A 20,217-nucleotide genomic window follows, 5' to 3' on the forward strand; every position below is an offset into this window, starting at 1 on the left:
TGTCTTCATAGAGAGTCAATGCTGGGGGGCTGTCAAGTGGCAGAGTCTGTTAAAGCACATTGCGGCACTCCATGTGTGATTTTGGGCTATCCAAAAATAATTGTATTGTATTGTGGAACTGCGGTGGGCTGGCGATCTGCCCGGGGTTTGTTTCCTGCCTTGCGCCCTGTGTTGGCTAGGATTGGCTCCAGCAGACCCCCGTGACCCTGTAGTTAGGATATAGAGGGTTGGATAATGGATAGATGGATGTATTGTGGAAGGTGAGGGAAATTTCGGGTGGAGTGGAGGACGGCCGACAGAAAGTAACTTGTGGAAAAAGTTGCGACCTCCACGTCAGGTTCGAAAAGGAAGAAACATAGAAGGACGAAGCAGGTATCAGAGAACAGGTTACTGGAACAAATAAAAAAAAAACAGGACTGTAGCAGCAAAAAAGTACGTCTTTGAACTTAAACTATTTACAATTGGCTATAACTCTCTCATTGTTCTGGCTCTGAGAGACACCCTTAATCAGTACTAAAGAAAACGTCGACTTCGTAAAGAAACAACACTTTCCTTCTCAAACCCTTTCCTTCGAGACCACAAAAAAACTCTGCCTCCGTCCTCTCCGTTCCAGGTCCCGCCCACTTTCAGTCCATCGCGCTGTACTCCGCCCTCCTTCAACGGAGCCCAACAGTCAGCTCCCATGGGCCTTCAGCCTCATTCAGCCTGGCCTGGACGTTACAATATGAACTGCACGGGACTGAACGAGACAGCCGACATAACCAAGACGAGAGCGATCACCTGAGCCTCAGTGTGCCGTGTGGCAGTTACCAGATTCGAACTGTGTTGTATTCCAAAGATTAATATTTCATTAACCTCTGTTATTAGTATTTTATTATATTTTTAATGTTGTATTTTTTTTCATTTAATATGGAAGCTTGTTTTTGCGGAATCTGGTTCAACTACACCATTTGAAGTTTTACAGCATATATATTATTATTCACATGAGTCGTCATTTGGCTGCATTTCCCTACTTGATGAAGGGTTTCGGTCCTCATTTTCCAGTTTCTCCGAAATGTTGCCTATGGGTCAGTGTTGCCGTAAAGTTAACTTTTTTTAATCCCGACGTTTGCGTGGGAGTATTGCCAAGCACATTTCGAGACATTGAACCAGACGGTCTTGGTGAAGAGAGAGCTGAGCCGAAACGCAAATCCATCTACGTTGCTGCTCTCACCTCAGGTCACGAACTCCGATTAGGGACTGAAAGAACGCGACCGCAGATACAAGTGAAATAAATTTTCTTCATTCATTTAGCCCATATCCTCCGCATATGGTGCCAGATGAGGTCATTCGGGTATCTGGAGTTGTTTCGGTTACACTGAAAAAACTATAACCTGCATTCAACTTAAAATAATTAAGGTAATAATTCACACTTAATATTATCAATCTGAACCAATATAATTCTTTTTATCTTATTGAACCCATCATTTTTAAGTTGAGGCAAATCATTTAGAGTCATTGGCTGTAATTCACTTGTTTTAAACTGAAGTAAATCTAAGTTGTTACAATTTAAAATGGTTTATTGGTCGTAACCTTTTTTTAAGCTATTAGAAATATTATGAACATAACACATTCCAATGCTGTACTTTTTACATTTATTTCAAAATCTAGTGCAAATACACAAGCATTTTGCAGTGTAAATCTTAAATATACAACAAAAACTGATTAAACGTTTCTGCAGCTTTCTTGAAAGTATGTTTTATAGGTCGAAACCGGGAGGAGGCGTACCCAGGACACGTTGGAGAGATTATCTCTGTCACCTGCCCTGGGGACGCCTCAGAATCCCACCGGAGGAGGTGGCTGGGAAAGGTAACATCTATAGGCATCTTTTCTTAGACTACTACGCCAGCGAGCTGGAGTCGGATAAGAGACAGAAGAAGAATGGATGGATGCATGGAAAAAGTCAATTTCATGTGCAAAGAAACCAGTATGAAATGATTCCACATTAGCCAGTAAAAAGCCGTTAAAGAACCATTATATTTAAGAGTGTAGAGTCGTGATGCTGTCTCGCTAACGTTCGTGCCAACCCAAACTGGCATCAGCGTGATATCGATGAGGGGATTGCCAGAGTATTGTGAATGTTGTCATGTGCTTGCTTTATTCCTGCTTCTTTGAGTTGACTTGTGAAAAGAAAGAAAGAAAGAAAGAAAGAAAGAAAGAAAGAAAGAAAGAAAGAAAGAAAGAAAGAAAGAAAGAAAGAAAGTGAATATGTATATTTGCAGAATGTCCACGCGTGGAAAGTGAAACTCCATATGTTACGATGGGTTAACTGGGTACAATTTCATGAACTTTGGTTTAGCTGTTTGAAGTAAGATTTATTTATTTATTTGTCTGTTTGTTTGTTCCTTAGAGCCACACGAAGCATCTATTTTAAATTGCATGAACAATAATGGAAATACAAAATTGCGCGAAAGCAGAAAGAGCCGTTTTTGAGTGATGCGCGATTTTTCCGTTGGTGTCCCATCACACTACAAGCGCACTAACCGCCCCCAAACCCAAGAACGAAACCCCAGACATCCCACTGCCCATCCTTCAAGTGTTTTCCTTGAATTACTGACGTGGACTTTGGTCTTTAGTCGAAGCGGGGTAAAACCTAAAGAAACTTCAACAACATTCAGTACCATCGATCGGACCTTCGTGACGTGGTTTTGGCTGCGCCTCCTCTGTTACACCCTCGTTTTCTCGATGGAATTTATAAAAGGCCTTTAAGTCTAGATTTCAGGTTCTATGAATAGTACCATGAATGCAAAGTTTTAGTGAAGCTCGTCTCGTCCGTTATGGGATAACGTGCAGTTTATGAATTGCCCCCCGAAATGTCTTGAGTGTTGTTGAAGAAGCCGCCGAGAATGAGGTGCCCAGTGCTGTTCATTTTCCGAAATGAAAGCATGGGTTTGAGAAAACTTCACCATTTGCTGAGTGTAGAATATCAAAACCATGGCTTTTGAAACGTGATGTTTGCTGTTCAAGCATTTGTTTTAATCTTCTCTTGCAGTATTTTTACAGCTGTGTTTATTGTAAGCAGTGGCGTAGCTCGAGTTCTTGCCGCACGGGGCAGAGCGGGGCGGGGCTTCGATTTGCTGCCCTCCAACATATCTGAATATGTTAAACTATTTAAATAGAAAATTAAAATGACGTATAGAGAAAAATTAAGATACATTTTGCATAGATTTATTCACATATAAAGAAACAGCAATCATTTTGTATATATATTTATAAGCATCAACTAGACAAGAATATAGTATAGACGCACTGATAAGCCGTGTTCTAATTATTAGTTTAATATAATTACGCTACGAAAACCAGAACCAAAGTAGGGTACAAGTGATTGGTGGGGATGTTTTCTGCGCAGAGCAAGAACGCATTCGGATTGATAACGAAACGAAATTATAATTGTAAATAGTTGTTTATCTTCCTAGAAATTATTATCGGTGTAATTTTTTTTTTATTTTTATTGCCTCATAAATTTCAACTGCTGTGTCTGATGCCGTCACAGAAGGACAGTCTGAGCGTTACTTTTCAAGCATTTGTGGTTAAAAATCAGAGAATTTGACCATTTTCATTTATGACCGATATTTTTCCGAACCCTGCTGCTTACACACGAATTGTACTGAGCCTTTTGGCTAATAATGCCGCCTGGGGCGGACCGCCCTCTCCTAGCTACGCCACTGATTGTAAGGTTTTGTCTTCCTTTATAGGCGAGATTAAAGATTACGATTATTTTATAGAAATTTGCTAAAACTTCCGTGGAGATGCCGGGGATTGAACCCGGGGCCTCATACATGCAAAGCATGCGCTCTACCACTGAGCTACATCCCCACCGATACTATTAGAGGCGCCTGTTCGCCGTACTGTACTTATTTTAGGCATATTCTGTGTTATTACTGCCCTCATGTGTTAATGTAAGAACTCACAGGACGAACCAAATTACTGATTTTTATTTATCTTTCCTCCTTTGGACATTTACCTCTTTCAAGGAGCCCGGATAGCTCAGTCGGTAGAGCATCAGACTTTTAATCTGAGGGTCCAGGGTTCAAGTCCCTGTTCGGGCGAAGTTGTTTTGTGACTTCGTAATTCCCAACCTTAACTTCCATCACGTGTTCACTTATAATGGAGATTTAGGAAAGCCGCATAATTATCATGCAGAGACCAAAGAGTCAAACAATTCACAGTAAACATCAGTCTGGGTCGCTATTTAAGGACCAATGTGAAAAGGCAAGGGAACAAATGTGATGATCGCAAGTGAAAAGCTCAGAAGTAAACCCACGCGGGTTACAATTCCTAGAATTAGCCTGAACTTTCTGCGCTTAATTAGTGTGTCTTATTTTAAAAGACTAAATGTATAAATTGAAAACGTGATCACTTTTCTCCTATTCCACCCCGCGACCCCCCCCCTTATAAAAGCAGCAATTAATATCCCTAAGTGCGTATCCTAAGTACAAAGGTCCGGTAAATGTTTCTCAATATTTCGGCTGCACGAGTTATTTCTCAATATGGCAGAGTCCCAACTTTGCTGTAATTCTTAATTATTTTAACCTATAAAATCTAAAAATTGACACCACATTGTGTGCCTGCACTCAGTGTAGAACGCTAATACAAAAATAATTTGTACTCCATTGCAATGTGTTATATTTACATACGCCTATAAATTAATTATAGATGGCGATGAGCCAAATAGAAGAATTTTAGTTCGCATACAGTTTATCAACATTTTCAATAAAATGTAATGTTGTAAGCAATTAATACCTGCAAGTGCAAAACTTCTAAAATTAAGCATCTTATTTATTTTTTAATTGAATTTATTTATGTATTAATTACCTTCAAATAATTATTATTTTATTAATTAATAATAATTAATCGATCAATTAAATAATTTTTAGGTTAAGATATAAGGAATATTGTTCCTTAAGCATCATTCCACTGCTGAAAATGAGGTCTACTTCCTTTGCCCCCCCATCTGCGACAGCTCCTAACATGCACTATGTGGCTCCAGAACCGTTAGAACATTAGAGCATTAGAACAATCTAGACAAGAACAGGCCATTCATCCCAACAAAGCTCACCAGTCCTGTCTACTTAATTTGAGTTTGAAAGATCCCTAAAGTCCTGCTGCCAACCACACTACTTGGTCAGTCATTCTTTGAAAACTTTTAAATGTTTGTGTTAAATTTACCTTCAAGTTTCCAACTGTGTCCTCGTGTTCTTGATGAACTCATTTTAAAGTCACCATCTCGATCCACTGGACTAATTCCCTTCGTGATTTTAAACACTTCAGTCGTGACTCCTCTTCATCTTTTTTGCTTAAACTGTAAAGGCTCGGGTCTTTAAATCTTTCCTCGTAACTCACAACCTGTAGCCCTGGAATCAGCCTAGTCGATATCCTCGGACTTTTCCTAGCGCTGTGTTTTCCTTTTTCTAGATTGGAGACCAAAACTGAATGCAGAACTCTAGATGAGGCCTCACCAGCGTGTTATAAATGTTCAGTATAACCTCCTGTGACTTGCGCTCCAAACATCAAGGCGCTATATAACCTGACATTCTGTGAACTTTTTTAATGGCTTCTGAACACTGTCTAGTAGTCGATAGTATCGAGTCCACTAGGACTCTTAAATCCTTTTCATAAACTCTCGATTTACAGACCTCCCATTGTGTATTCAAACTTAACATTTTTACTTCCTACCTGTAATTTACAGACATTAAATTTCATCTGCCACAAATCTGCCCAAGCCTGTATGCTGTCCAAGTCCCACTGTGATGATACCACGGACTCCCGATTATCTGCCAATCCATCTATCTTGGTATCATCTGCAAACGTAACAAGTTTGTTACTTATATTGCTATCCAAATCATTTATATATTTTTAAAATAGTAGTGACTCTATCATTGACCCATATGGGACATCACTCTTAAATCACCCAGTTCTGATAAGGATCCTCACACCACCACCTTCTCCTTCTCCTTCCTGTGTCTGAGCCAATTCTGAACTCCCACCCTCATGAACACCTTTGGGATGAATTGGAACTCTGATTACAAGCCGGGGCTTTTCATCCACCCCTGACCTCACAACTGCTCTTTTGGCTGAAAGTCATAAATTCCCAATGGGGGGAAAAAGCCTTTGCAGAAGAGTAGAAGCTCTTAAACATTGGTATATAACCAGTAGAAGGGTAGCATCCTTATATATGATATCATAATGTGAATCTCTAAAGGTGAGTCTGACGAGTCCTTGCTGCATACAAAAACGCAGGGTGTCCAGGTTTTCTTGACAGGTTAGTAGCCTACAACACATCAATGATTTTAGGGCCCTTTTTATAGGTCAAAGACTCAATTTCATATCTGAGGAAGACTTCACAGAAAGAAATGGCTCTTGGATTCCCTGTAGAACCTCTGCTGGACACACAGCCCAGCAAAATGCCACTAAAGTAGTGTTTCCCGACCTCAGTCCTGGGGGTCCGCTGTGGCTGCAGGGTATTGTTCCAACCAGCTTCATTATCGATGACTACACCTGATAGCACCGATCTCATTTAATTACCTAGGATTATTTTTCTTTTATTCTACATTCAGAAAAACACAGCAGCATGATTTTTATATTTATAAGACATTTAGAAAATATTTCTGCTTTTGCTGTTAATTTAAATGCTTATCTCTCTTTTGTTGATTTCATTCTATTTTACCCTTTCTCTGTGAAGTTTATCTTATATCTTATTAATGACAATTAAAAATGAGCAGAGCAGACACGCTGGCAAACAACATGGAATAATGAAAGGCTGAAACTACTTCAGCGTCAGACCGACTAATTAGTAAATAATGGATTAATTAAACAATTAGAATACCTAGAAAAATAGAATGAAAATTAAGATGAAAATATTGTTAAAAGGAAAAAAATATATTATTCCCATATAACTGTTTGGTACATATACACACATACATATATATATATATATATACAGTATATACATATATATACATACATACATATATATATATATATATATATATATATATATATATATACACATACATAAATATATATTGTGGTCTATGGGCGGCTTGTCATCAAGGCCAATACCCCCAGGCCACCAGATGGAGCTCTCCCTGCAGCATGGAGGTGCCCCGGATTCAAGCAGGGAATCATGGACTATGGAGTTTACCCTTACAAACCTGCTGGACACCCCAGGGGCCAACAGAGCACGCTGCAGGGAGGCATAGAGAGTCATATGTGCCCTATAACCCGGAAGTGCGTCATATGCAGAGCGACAGAAGAAGTGACGTACTTCTGGGATGAAGAAAAGGACTTTTTATCTGACCCTGAAGTGATAATGATCACATGAACTGGGGACTGGAACACTTCCGGGTCAGGGACTATAAAAGGACTGTGACAGCTCCCAGATGGCGAGATGAGCTGGGTGGAAAGGTGGCAACGCGTCTGGGAGTTGGAGGATTGTTTATTGTGGTATTATAATTAATTAAATAAGTATTGTGGAGAGAAAGGTGCTTGGTGCACAGTTGTTAATTAATAAAGTCAACATTTAGACTTTTACTTGGCACCCCTATCTGTCACTATATATATATATATATATATATATATATATATATATATATATATACATAAAATACATATATATATATATATACATACATTCATCATTAAACCCACTATATCCTAACTTTAGTTTTCTAATTTCTATATTGTTCCCAAAACACAGAACTTGGAAAATAACACAGCACTTAATTAGCCCAAGAGTCCAATTAAAAGCAGAAGCTGGTGGGAACAAAAACCTGCAGCCACAGGGGGGTCTCCAGGACCGAGGTTGGGAAACACTACACTAAGGAACAAGTATTTTTAAGAGTGTAGGACCTTCTCATAAAGGTGCGCCATCAAGTTTCAGGCCTGCCATTGCGCATTCAGATGTCACACTTCTGACGTGTTTATTGCTTACATTCGTTTACATTATATTTCATCTGACACACATCTGCAAAACCGTGTATCCTCTGCAAGTCCCTCGGTAGTAATTCAGCTGATTCTACATCATTTAACTTTCCACCTAGTCTGGAATCATCTGCAGACTTAACCAGCTTGTTGAGTCTTTTCTAGTCCTGATCACTTCTGAATATTATACAGTAAATTGGGAGTGGTCTGCGTTTGACTTGCTCAGATATAGGGATGGATATTTGAGGAGTAAACCACAAGACAATGATTATATTTTTATAATAGGTATATTAAAGAACCATCAACAAGAAATTTATAATATATTGAACAATTATTACAAGTCAGGTTGAATAAATTGTTCTCTGCGGCTGCGAGAATAAAAGGTAAAGTACCACTTCCGGTTAGCGGAAATAGCCCAAAAGTTAATAGAAATCTACGTTTTGTACCAAATACTCGAATGCAAAACTTAGTTGACCTAAGTGAAAGCGTACTCAAGTTATTGCGTTTACACACACAGACAGACAGATATACTTCCAAAAATGGGTATTTTCAGACTCAGGGGGATCTAAAACGTCGAGAAATCTCGACATTGACTTTTTGGACGATTACAGTACTTTCCCTATACTTCAGTACGAGAAAGCAAAAAATGCAGCGGTCACAACACTGATCTATTAAAGGCTCTGAAAAAGATTTTCCATACTGCCAGCCCCCATAATTATACGAAGCGGTTTTTGGGAACTTTCTGTTATGTTTAATTTTGCACGACTGAGAATCTGCATTTGCTTATAAAGCTCTCCGAAACTGAATTGCAGTGGGTCTTCCGAGCTGATGGGTGGCAGAAGGGAACACATGCGATTGGCAGTCTATGCTCCAGCAAAGTGGTCCGTGAACGATTAACTCTAGAAGCGACGGTTCAGGAATTTGGATACCCCCCACCCAATACCACTACCGCCACCTCTTCCTCCTCCTATGTATATATACCACAAATCCCTGATGTAGCTGAGGTAATTTGCCTCGGGCTTGGGAGTATAAATCAGCCCTAGAAATCAGCCTTCTTAAGTGTGCTGCAGCCTCGCCAGTCGCCCGATGGGTCAGAGTTAAATCGCGGTGTGGACTTCGACTCTGCGGACGGGACGGACCGGCAGCTCACACGTCAGTCAGCGCGGCGCGGCTCGGCGCAGTGCAGTGTAGCCCCGAGTGAAGTGGCCAGGCTCCTGGCGGGCAGACTGGCCCCACGTTTGTCGGGTACTGGGATTACCTAGAAGCCCTCGAACGGGCTGTTCTGGCAAGCGGTAATGGCCGGAGTGTTTGACATCGACTTGGAGACGGAAGAGCTGAGCGACACAGACGAGGCGGACCTGAATGGGGTAGGTGGTGGAGAGAGCGAGAGAGAGAGATCTGCGGAACTAGTAAGAGCCCTCACGCAGCTTCCGAGCGCTCAGGGGGGCTACTTGAGGGGTCAAGTTGTGCTCATTACTGGGCAGATCAAGATGAAGCTATGGTTACGTACAAGCGGAGCTGGGTGGTCCAGCCTGATAACAGTCGGGTTTGTTGAGTAGCTCGTGCAGCGGCTGGGCACCGGCTGGGGGAGAGAGTCGCACCAAGAAAATGCCAGTGTATTGTTTGCTAAGAAATCTCCTGCATGCCATGTACAACACTTTTTAAACTAGTAATTTGTAAACCCCGATTACGACAATATGCGTAAAATAAAATCCGAAACAACGAAACCCCCAAATTCTATGACATTCTGATGGCGATAATTGTTTCCAGTTCTCGAGAAAGAACCTGTCAGCGGACGAGGATTAAAGGGACACGGGAAGAAAACGCTTAAACAGATAGCTGTGGCCGATCTCTGCCAGACACTTGTCACCCTGGCCAGAAGGGCGAAGAGGTTTTTTTTTCCCCCCAACATTATTTAGTCAGCTCGGTGGGAGCGGGAGGCCGACTTATTTCTATTGATTTTTTTTTTTTAAATTAATTACCCACTCCTAGGAAATAGTTAACTTATCTCCAAAGTTTGGGAGGGATTGCTTCATTTTTAAGGATGTTGTTTTAAGACCGTCACGTGATCCGTTTGATAACGTGTGCGAGGGACGCAAAGCAGATCTGCAAGTTCACTTGTGTGGGGGGGCTCCCGTAAAATAAAAATTATAACGTTGTTCACTTTTTACTGTAAAGCCTTTCAAGAACGTTAAATGTACAGTCGTGAAAAAAATAAAGTACACATTGAAACACAGGCATCCTGCTACGCCTCCATGGGCTCCCTGTGTCTTACAGAATTAAAAATAAAATTCTATTATTAACCTACAAAGCTTTAAATGGCCTCACACTGGACTACATCAGTGGCCTCCTCCATCACTAGGCACCTCTTCACCCACTAAGGTCCTCTGATTCTGGTCATCTTGCTGTGCCCCACACTCAATGGGTGACAGCAGGGCCTTCAGCTGTATATAGCGCCCAGACCTCCCGAAATAAAGGAGATCAGTTGACTCCATTCATTCTTTTAAAAAACAACTTAAAATTTATCAGGTCAGAAGGTTTTTAACTTAACCTGACATTCTGCCCCCTCTTTCAGTTTAGCTTAGTGTAATTTGTGTGTGTGTGTTTTATCTCAAACTAGCGGTCCCCACGGCTCCACCCATGTAGTAATGAAACGGGACAAACTTTACAAATCAATAAACAAACGGGTATCACTAGCTAAGCGGAGGCAAGATATGCTCCAAAACATGGCCATAGGTAGACCGATTCGACTGGAGGCTGGCGCGTGAGTGAGAAGGGCAATTATAGAAAAGAAAAAAAAAAGTTTTAAATCTGTTAAGTAGTTCTTTCATTTGCTAGCTAAGCAGAGGCAAGGTACGGTCCGAGGCTGGCATGTGAATGAGGAGGGCCCCCGCCCGACTCCCCACTCCTGACATCACATTTCGCCCTCAGCCTCTGCCTCGGATTAGTGAGTTTAGTGTCTCTGAAATCTGTACTCACCCCTACTTTCTCTGCTGTTCTTTTTCTGATTTTTCATTCCTGGCAATCTGCGTCACTAACACCCAATCAAATCCCCATGCTGTCCCTACATTGATGGATTGAAGGCCAGAAGTCCACATGACCATCATCATCAAATTCTTCCACTTAAAGCCTGAACACCATGAGTACTAATTGATATCATTTATGTTTGGTAGAATGCCTAGAGGAGACTGGGTGGTCTCGTGGCCTTGGTACCCCTGCAGATTTTGTTTTTTTATCTCCTGCCATCTGGAATTTCTTTTTTGTTTTTCCTGTCCACCCTGGCCATTGGACCTTACATTTATTCTATGTTAGTTAGTGTTGCCTAATCTTATTTTTTATATCTTGTCTTTTTTTCCTCTTTCTTCAATCCTGTAAAGCACTTTGAGCTCCATCATTTGTATGAAAATGTGCTCTAGAAGTAAATATATTGTTGTTTATTAAATCGCTCCTGCATGCAAACAATGAGACTTAGCGCTCTGACAGAAATCGCAAAATCAACATGAATGTTCAAGCAAATTATAGGAAAAAAACAATATAAATCTGTGAAGTAGTCCTTGTGAAAAGCAGACAGACAGACAGACGTTGGATTTTATATATATATATATTATAGAGAGAGAGAGAGAGATGTGATTTGCTAGGCTTTTCTTTTAGTATTGAATTTAGTATTTTACTCAGATTTATTGTCTTCTATTCTATTTAATGCCTTTGTATATCTTGTATCTATCTGTTTTAATGTTCTATTCAAGAAATATCTGTATCCAATGTTCCATATACCAGCTGTTTCTTAATGAGACTCTGCAAAGCGCCTTGAGCACTGGAAAGGTGCTATATAAACAACATTTATTTTTATTATTATAATTTTTTTTTTATCATCATTTAGTCAGTCATTATCCAACCCGCTATATGTAAACGCATGGTCATGGGGGGTCTGCTGGAGTCAATCCCAGCCAGCACAGGGCGCCAGCCCACTGCAGGGCACACACACACCAAGCACACACTAGGGACAATTTAGGATCACCAATCGGACTGTGGGAGGAAACCCGAGTACCCAGAATAAACCCACGCAGACACGGGGAGAACATGTAAACTCCACACAGGTCTCCTTACTGCGAGGCAGCAGCGCTACCACTGTGCCACCATGCTGCCCAAGATTATTATATCTGAACAACCAAACTGTAGATATTTATGCAAATAGTTCCCACACCTTTTCAACCATTTTATTCAACAAAAACTTCAATCAATGTAATGGTCTGCAGGGGGAAATAGTAAGTCCACCCTTGGCCTTAGAAGCCAGCACTGCTCCCTTTGACAGAAATGAGTTCTTGTAGGCGTTTTTGCATAAGTGCCCACCAGTCTACGACATCAACTTGGTGAAATTGTGGACCACTCCTCCATGCAAAATTCCTTCCATTGTAAGTCGCTTGCGGGTTTTCTTGTTTTAAAAGTCGCCACAATGTTTCAATGGGATTCAGATCAGGACTTTGCCTGGGCCATTCCATAACTCTTTTTTAGCCATTGTTTTGTGAATTTGCTAGTGTTTCTCTATTCATTATCATGTTGAAAGGTCCATTTGAAGTTCAACTTAAAGTTTTGGACAGATGGCTTCATATTCTCCTCATATGCACTTTAATATGATGCAGAATTGTTGGATGACTCAATGGCTGCAAGCTGTCCAAGCCCTGAGGCGGTAAAGCAACCTCAAGCCAGCACATTTCCACCGCCATGCTTCACAATTGGTCTGAGGGCCGTCTCCTGCAATGCTGTCTGGTTTGTGCAGATCGTGTTAACTGTTACTGTGACCAAACAACTCTTATCTGTGCAGAGCACATTGTCCCAGAAGGTCTGGTCTGTGTCTAGATTGGGGTCCCCAACTCCGGTCCTGGAAGGCTGCTCTGGCTGCAGGTTTTCATTCTAACCCTTTCCTTAATTAGTGACCTGTTTTCGCCGCTAATTAACTTCTTTTGAATTAATTTTAATTCATTGTTTTTGTAAGATTAGTTCCCCAGAATTTCTTCATCGTTCCTCTGAATTTCTTCATTTCTTTCCTTAAATGGCACCCAAGTAGAAGTGAAATGTGAAGTGAGGGAGCCAACAGAAGACCAACTCGGGAAAGGTCTCAGACTCATTCTAACCATTTTTCCTAATCAGTGACCAGTTTTCACTGCTAATTGACTTATTTTCCCTTCATTTTAATAGCCATGTTTTAAAGGATTCACTCCTTTGAATTAATTCTTTTCTTCATTTATTGAATTCCAAACAGAAATGAAATGTGAAACAAGCCTACAGGTGACCATCTAAACTGGGGCTTCAAACTCCAGCCAATTTCACTCCAACCAGTTTCTTAATTAGGAGCCAATTCCTGTTGTTAATTAAACCCATTCTTTAATTCCATGGCTTGTTGCTGCTCTCGTTGTGTAAAAGCAGATATTCCCGAAACTGTTGATTTTTCTCTTTTTCTAAGAACGCTGGTAAAATGCTTTGGGGACTTGAGCAGATCAACAATTCTGAGACCGTCGCCTTTCTTTAGTTTCAGATACTGTATGATTGACACAGTTTGCTGGTTTTGTTTTGTTTTTCATGATTGTTTGGCAGCTAATTAAGGAAAAAGAAACACGGGAGGTCTGAGTCTTCAAGAACAAGTCAGATAAAATTAATTGAAAAGAAGTTAATTAGGAGCAAAAACAGGTTACTCATTAAGTAAAGGGTCAGAATGAAAACCTGCAGCCACTGGGGCCCTCCAGGACTGGAGTTGGGGACCCCTGGCCTAGTTCTTCAATGGTAATCTGAAGTTTTGCTCTGACATTCTTATTGGACAGTAAAAGCTTTTTCCTGACACACCTCGCAGGCACATCACATTTGTACCATCACCTTCTGTGTGGAGATGTTTGCACATTGACAGGACATTTTGCAAGAGTTGCCTGCAGATCCTGCAATGAAATATTGGGGTTCTTGATGACCTCTCTTGGTATGAAGCTATCAGCTCTTGGGCTGAGTTTGCTGGGCTGGATAGTCCTGGTGAAATTATCAGCTGTTTGAAATCTACACCACTTGTAGATGATTTTCCTTACAGTGGATTGTAAGTAATTTGGAGATGTTTTTAAGTCTCTTCTCAGACTTCTAGGCATCCCCAACCTTTCACCGAGTGCCTAGAGCATAGGGTCTTAAACTACAGGTATTGTAGTAGGACAGTAACCGTCTCTATGTCTGGTACTTTTAGTGGCCGGTAAGCTTTCCTCGATGGTAACAAAGAGATGGTTTCCTGGGTAAGTGTAGTCTTTATGTGTCCGTCATGTTTTCTGGCCCGTGATGTACACTGGACCTCAATGGAGTCCAGTCTCAGTTGTCCTGATGACACACTGCAATTTATGTTTTGAGCGAGCAGTTGAACTGCAATACCAGACTGTTATGAAGAAAGTGAGGTTGCTTCCCATAACTGTACAAGCGCTGATTGGGACAGGTGAAACTTTAGACGCTGACAGCAAAGAAGCATCCTTGGCTGAGCTGTTTTGATAAGAGCTATTCTGTTCCGATTCCAGTTCAGATTGTGAGTGGTGGTTCACACAGGGGGTGTAAGGAGGCGAGAAGTGTCACCTAAAATGTTCAGTCATGTCCACTCTTTTCATGGTACTCAAGATTGTTGAGGAAGATTGCTAATCCACCACCCATGGATATGACATGTCATCCCCCTCTGTGATCAGGCCAACCAGTGTGGTGTCATCCACATACTTCTCCAGTTTAACGGATGGGTCACTGGAGGTTGAGTCTTTGGTGTATAGAGAGAAAAGGAGAGGAGAGCACAGAACACACCCTGAGGGTTAAGCATATTTAGCTGTGGGTGACGACTGTCCTTTGGATGTGCCCCTCTGTGAGTGATTGCCTCTTCCACCCTGTTTTGACTTTCACCTCTAGGCTTCACTCCACTCCCCCCTTTACTTAACACTGTGATTACTCTGATGGTTAGGATTAGGGTCAGGGATCCAGACTGATATTCTCACCCATCTTCACTGTCTAACGTCTGTTTCTTAGAAAGTCGGAGATCCGGAGACATGTGGCATAGTCCAGATTCATACTGAGAAGTTGGCTATGGAGAAACTCTAGTGTGACAGTGTTAAATGTAGAACTAAAAATCCACAAATAATGGGCATGTGCGTCAGATACGAGTGCGGGACAAAGTTGCGCAAAATTACAGTGTAAAATGTCTACATTAATTCAGGAAACTCTGAATTTGTCTGTAGGTGTCTGTGTCTGATGTGGCACCTGATGGCCGAAAGGTTTACACCTGCTCTTCTGACCAATCACCAATCAAAAATCACTATAACCCGCACTCTAGAGTTTGATGAATGAGAGTGACAGCTTTCTTTGTGCATTTTATCTTGCATGTATATTATTGAAATAAATAAATGAAGAAAGAGGAAGAAAAAAATATGTCTATGCTAGCCGTCCCCCACGACTCTGCCCACATAGTAGTGAAACAGGACAAAAAAAAATAAGCGAAAAGGTATCGCTAGCTAAGCGGAGGCAAGGTACGCTCCAATCCGTCACGAGAGGTAGACCGACTGAAATGGAGGCTGGCAAGGGAGTGAGGTTGACCCCGCTCAGCTACTCACTCCTGACGTCACGCTTCACCCTCACCTCGGCCCGCAGCCTCTGTCTCGTATTTGCAGGAATATATCGCTCCTGCAAGCAAACTATAATTCTTAGTGCGATGAGAGAAGTTGCAAAATCAACCGGAATGTTCAAGCAAATTCTAGAAAAAAAAAAAAGATCTGAACCCTTTAAGTAGTTCTCTCGTTAATTTTAAGAGATTTTTATTTTCATGGGATTTGTTATGTATGTATTATTTTCACTTTTACTTTAAAACTTTAGTTTAAACAATATTTTGAATAAACTTTTCTTCAAGATCGCATTGAATTTTGATTCCGTGTTTGGACTTACATCGCGACGATGCAACATATAACTGCCCATCAGTGATTGTCGTTTCTTTCTCTCTAATAAATAAACCGACTTTTTTGAATGTTTGTCCATGCTCTTTCTTCTTCGCTTAGTTGTTGACCTGTCATCTAGAACGTATAAAATTATTGCCCTGATAAAATTTATAAGAGCTGAGAGCGCAGGAAGTGTCTGCCAAAAGCATTCACACGACTGAGGTTAGATGACGGTGGTCTTGTTTGAAAATACAGGATGGCCCACGAAAAAGTAGCCCGCCTTCCTGCCAGAGTGGCGCGCCGATTGACTACCCTCATCACGAAAGCTGTGTAGACGTAGTGCAAACGTTTGAGTACGAGCTGAGTGACGTATTCCATTCCACAAAGAATCATTTTCAGCACTTTCTGTAAAGAGTGAGTAAAGATTTTTGCATTTCAAGTTCTTTCTTTATGGAAGGGCGCATTTTTTCGCCAGGGAGGCGGGCTACTTTTCCGTGGGCCACCCTGTAGTTGTAAGTAGGGCATGAGTTGAAAGAATCTTATGTTAAAAGTCTCAGACTTCATACTGCGGCAACCTTTTTAGAATCTTTTAATTTTCGCTGGCAACACAAATTAGACGATCTACAAGTCCTCCGACTTAAAGTTTAAATCCAAACAATATATCTGATCTCTTTTCACTGTTCCATTATTTCACCGAGTAATAATTTCCATTTGTTTGCGCTAATGCGATCTTTCCTATCCTTTTTTTTTGAGACTTTCGAATTTTTGTACTTCCGTTATCTCTTTCTTGATCTACTCGGCATGTGTACAGCACCATCATTTTTTAATTCTTTACGACTTTCTACTTTGTCATCTGCTCTTTGTCCTTTATTTCTGGCCATCTCGTCTCACGGGGCTTATGGGTGTCTGTCCGAGAAAATCACGTCTCGTCTCCTTCTATGATTTTTTTTTATAATAGAAACATATAGATATAAAGAAAAAAGTAACAAAATATATTTGGTGGCACATTTTAATTTGTTTTCTCACATTTCATATTCTTAGTATTTATTAATTGCTGCATTTCACAACTCTTAAATTTATTTCCAAATCATATTATGTGATATCATCTACTGTTAAATTCTGCTACGTACTTCTAAAATTTATACTTGTATACTGTATTGAGGGGTTGTTCTGTGTATTGTATTGTATTGTATTGTATTGACCCCCTTCTTTTTAACACCAACTGCACGCCCAACCTACCTGGAAGCGGGTCTCTCTTTGAACTGCCTTTCCCAAGGTTTCTTCCATTTTTTCCCTACTGGGTTTTTTTTTGGGAGTTTTTCTCTCTCTTCTTAGAGAGTGAAGGCTGGGGGGGCTGTCTAGAGGCAGGGGCTGTTAAAGCCCATTGTGGCACTTCTTGTGCGATTTTGGGATATACAAAAATAAATTGTATTGCATTGTATATTATTGTATTTCGTTTTGTTTGAAGTATTCTTCCATAGAAAGGGAGATGGCCGTTTCTGTCTGTTACAAAGTGCTACAGAGACGTGACAGTGGCTTTCTCTGACAATTTGCGTGACATCCACCTATTACATGGCTGGCTTGTGGGAGACGGACACGATCAGTTACAGACTGTAGCAAAAGCAAACTGTTGGACCCGGTCACATTTCTCTGGTTACAGGCACGTCAGATCTTATGTCTAATTGGCAGATAAGATCACTGAAGATAAACATCTGAAGGAACAAGTCAATGGACAGAGGGAATCGATATTTTGACAGGTGACCCTGTCATCAGCTGACTGGCTGGGTGCTGCTCTGTGCAAAACGTGGCATGCCGGTGACAGTCTAATACACAGAGTTGAGTAATTGTTCAGGTTTTTCTGCTACAGGGTGGTGACGCCTTTAGTATTTGTCAATCCTGGCACTGCTTGAACACCAGTCTTGCTACATTTTAATCCAATGAAATTTTGTCAATCTTGCCCATGTGTGGAGCCCTGTCCAAGTCCAGCTTTGCACCAAATGCTGCCAGGAATGGCTCTGGCCCTTGTGATCCAGGTGACTGAAAAGGCATTGTTATGTTATTTCCCTACTGTAGCTAATAGTTGGCACTGCCACCTTACAGATCCATCATTCTATGTTCAAATCCCGTGGCGAGTCATTATCTGTGTGGAGTATGCACATTCAAAAAAGAAAACAATGTCATGTTCTCGTGTCACATAATCCACATGTCAGTAATCCTATCATTTCCTTACAACCAGCAAAGTAAATGCATATATCTCTATATATTTTAAATCCAACATCTGTATGTCTGTCCGCTTTTTCACAAGTGAACTACATAACAAATTTAGATTGGAGTTTTTTCTAGAATTTGTTTGAACATTCTGGTTGATTTTGAGACTTCTCTCATTGTGCTATGTATCAGTTTGCTTGCAGTACTGATTTATTTGCGCAAATCCAAGAGACACGATGCAGGGCCCTCCTCACTCGCACGCCAGCCTCGGAGGGCTCCTTACATTCACTTAGCTAGCGAACGAGAGAACTACTTAACAGATTTAGATCGGGCTTCTGTCTAGAATTTGCTTGAACATTCCGGTTGATTTTGCAACTTCTCTCATCACACTAAGAATCGTAGTTCATTTGCAGGAGCGATTCATTCGCGCTAATCTGAGACAGAGGCTGCGGGCCAAGGTGAGGGGGAAAGCATAACGTTAGGAGTAGGGAGCCAGGCAAGGCCCTTCTCGCTGTCCTGTTTCATTTCTATGTGGGCAGAGCTGTGGGAAACGGCTACTTTTTAAATAAATGTCTCGGGAATAACCTGAGCACATCATACACAGGAAACACAAATCTCATTGAATTCACTCTACCTTCTTTCTTCGTCATCGTGGAAATACATTTTTTCACTTTTTTCCTTCCTTTTTAGATGCACTCTGAAACAGCTGCTTTTCACTTTCTGTCATGTTGTTGTCCCGAAAGAAGAAAAACTTGCAACAGATGACGCCATTTGAGCTCTTGACGTAATCTTTTTCTGCCGTTTCTTCGTCATTACTTAAAGAAATGTGTTTTAAAGTTTAACTCTGTAGGTTGATACCCTCTGGAGAACTTGGAAATGTAACTATGGGTCCCTGCCCACTCATGCAAATGATGTACCGATTTGCCAATCGGAGAGTCGAATTCACAGATGTTTTACGGCTTTTGGGGAGGTGGAGTGTATTTGGTTTGTCCTTTTCAAGGCAGGAAATTGCCGCCCAATATTGCCTACAGTTTTATGTGATTGGGTGGGATTTTGACTATGATTGGGTTTTAAAGAGTCTGTCAAACGTGTCATCCTTGGTTATGTTCCCCTTTGGGTCCAAAATTTAATAGTAAGGCTTGTCTGCTAATTTAAGCCCCCTAACCTCTTTTCTGTTTCATTACAGGATGAAGTCTGTGACTTCACAGGGCTGGATTCCAATTTGTGAGTACGCTTATGTTCACTATGACCCAGTTTGACGTTCTTCCTTCATTTTGGACCCCCTATCACTTATCACATACCTATTAAGCAGTGTGTTTGTCTGGACCTTTGTTGTTTTGTTGGACCGGCTTTTCCCTGTTAGGTTCATCTTTCTTTGTGTTGTCATTCCTGCTTTACTTCATCGACATCATCATCTTCACTCAACTTGTGACTGACCAGGTTTCTGACTGCACTGCAACTTCCTCCCACTCCTCGTGGGGACTTCCCAGATGCTTTACTTTACTTTACTTTATAACCCCCAAGATAATAATTGAATATTCCTTAAATATTTTTTTTTTACTTGCTTGACTAAATTTTTATGGTCATGTGGAGTTTTTATGTTTGGTATCATAATCTCACTTACTTTGTCAAGTATCTTGTAATGTTTCATGGTGGACAGGGTACCATCTAAATGAGAGATGGATTGATTTGAAATTCCATTTGTATATAATTCCGAAAAGTCCCTGTTTATGGCATCCTGATGTGAATTTCTTGTTTTACCTGATTTGTCACGTTTAACTCTTATATGTTACTCTGCAGAGATGGACCATGTGAGGAGATCGAGATATCATCGGATAATGTGAACCAGGGTCCAGAGCGGGTGGGCGCCGAGTGCTTCGAGCTCCTGCGTGTATTGGGCAAGGGTGGCTATGGGAAGGTGAGTCAGTCACAGAAAAAATATACTTAATGTTTATGTAGTTGGCTCTTCTTATCTGCGATGGATTGGTTTCAGGACCCTCCCATGGATTAAAAAAATCTGCAGATGCTCAAGTGTCTCTGGTGTAGTATTTGCATATAACCTACACACATCCTCCAATATGCTTTAAATCATCTTAGATTATTAAAAACACCTAATGAATTG

General features: G+C 40.9%; 1 protein-coding gene and 2 non-coding genes across 3 annotated transcripts in view; 2 read left to right on the top strand and 1 right to left on the bottom strand.

Annotated features, from left to right (window-relative positions):
* Nucleotides 1–3,783: 3,783 nt before the first annotated feature.
* Nucleotides 3,784–3,855, bottom strand: trnaa-ugc. Its single transcript has one exon. It is a non-coding gene; the product is annotated as a tRNA-Ala (tRNA).
* Nucleotides 3,856–4,015: 160 nt separating this feature from the next.
* trnak-uuu lies at nucleotides 4,016–4,088 on the top strand. The gene has a single exon. It is a non-coding gene; the product is annotated as a tRNA-Lys (tRNA).
* Nucleotides 4,089–8,804: 4,716 nt separating this feature from the next.
* LOC120538075 (ribosomal protein S6 kinase beta-2-like) overlaps nucleotides 8,805–20,217 on the top strand; it is a 57,531-nt gene continuing 46,118 nt past the window's right edge. The window contains exons 1-3 of the mRNA XM_039767490.1: nucleotides 8,805–9,329; nucleotides 19,282–19,319; nucleotides 19,896–20,013. Coding sequence (XP_039623424.1) covers nucleotides 9,258–9,329; nucleotides 19,282–19,319; nucleotides 19,896–20,013 — 228 coding nt within the window. The 5' untranslated portion in view covers nucleotides 8,805–9,257. The remainder of the gene's footprint in view (nucleotides 9,330–19,281; nucleotides 19,320–19,895; nucleotides 20,014–20,217) is intronic.

This window comes from Polypterus senegalus, chromosome 10, assembly GCF_016835505.1.
Source record: "Polypterus senegalus isolate Bchr_013 chromosome 10, ASM1683550v1, whole genome shotgun sequence".
Taxonomy (NCBI): domain Eukaryota; kingdom Metazoa; phylum Chordata; class Cladistia; order Polypteriformes; family Polypteridae; genus Polypterus; species Polypterus senegalus.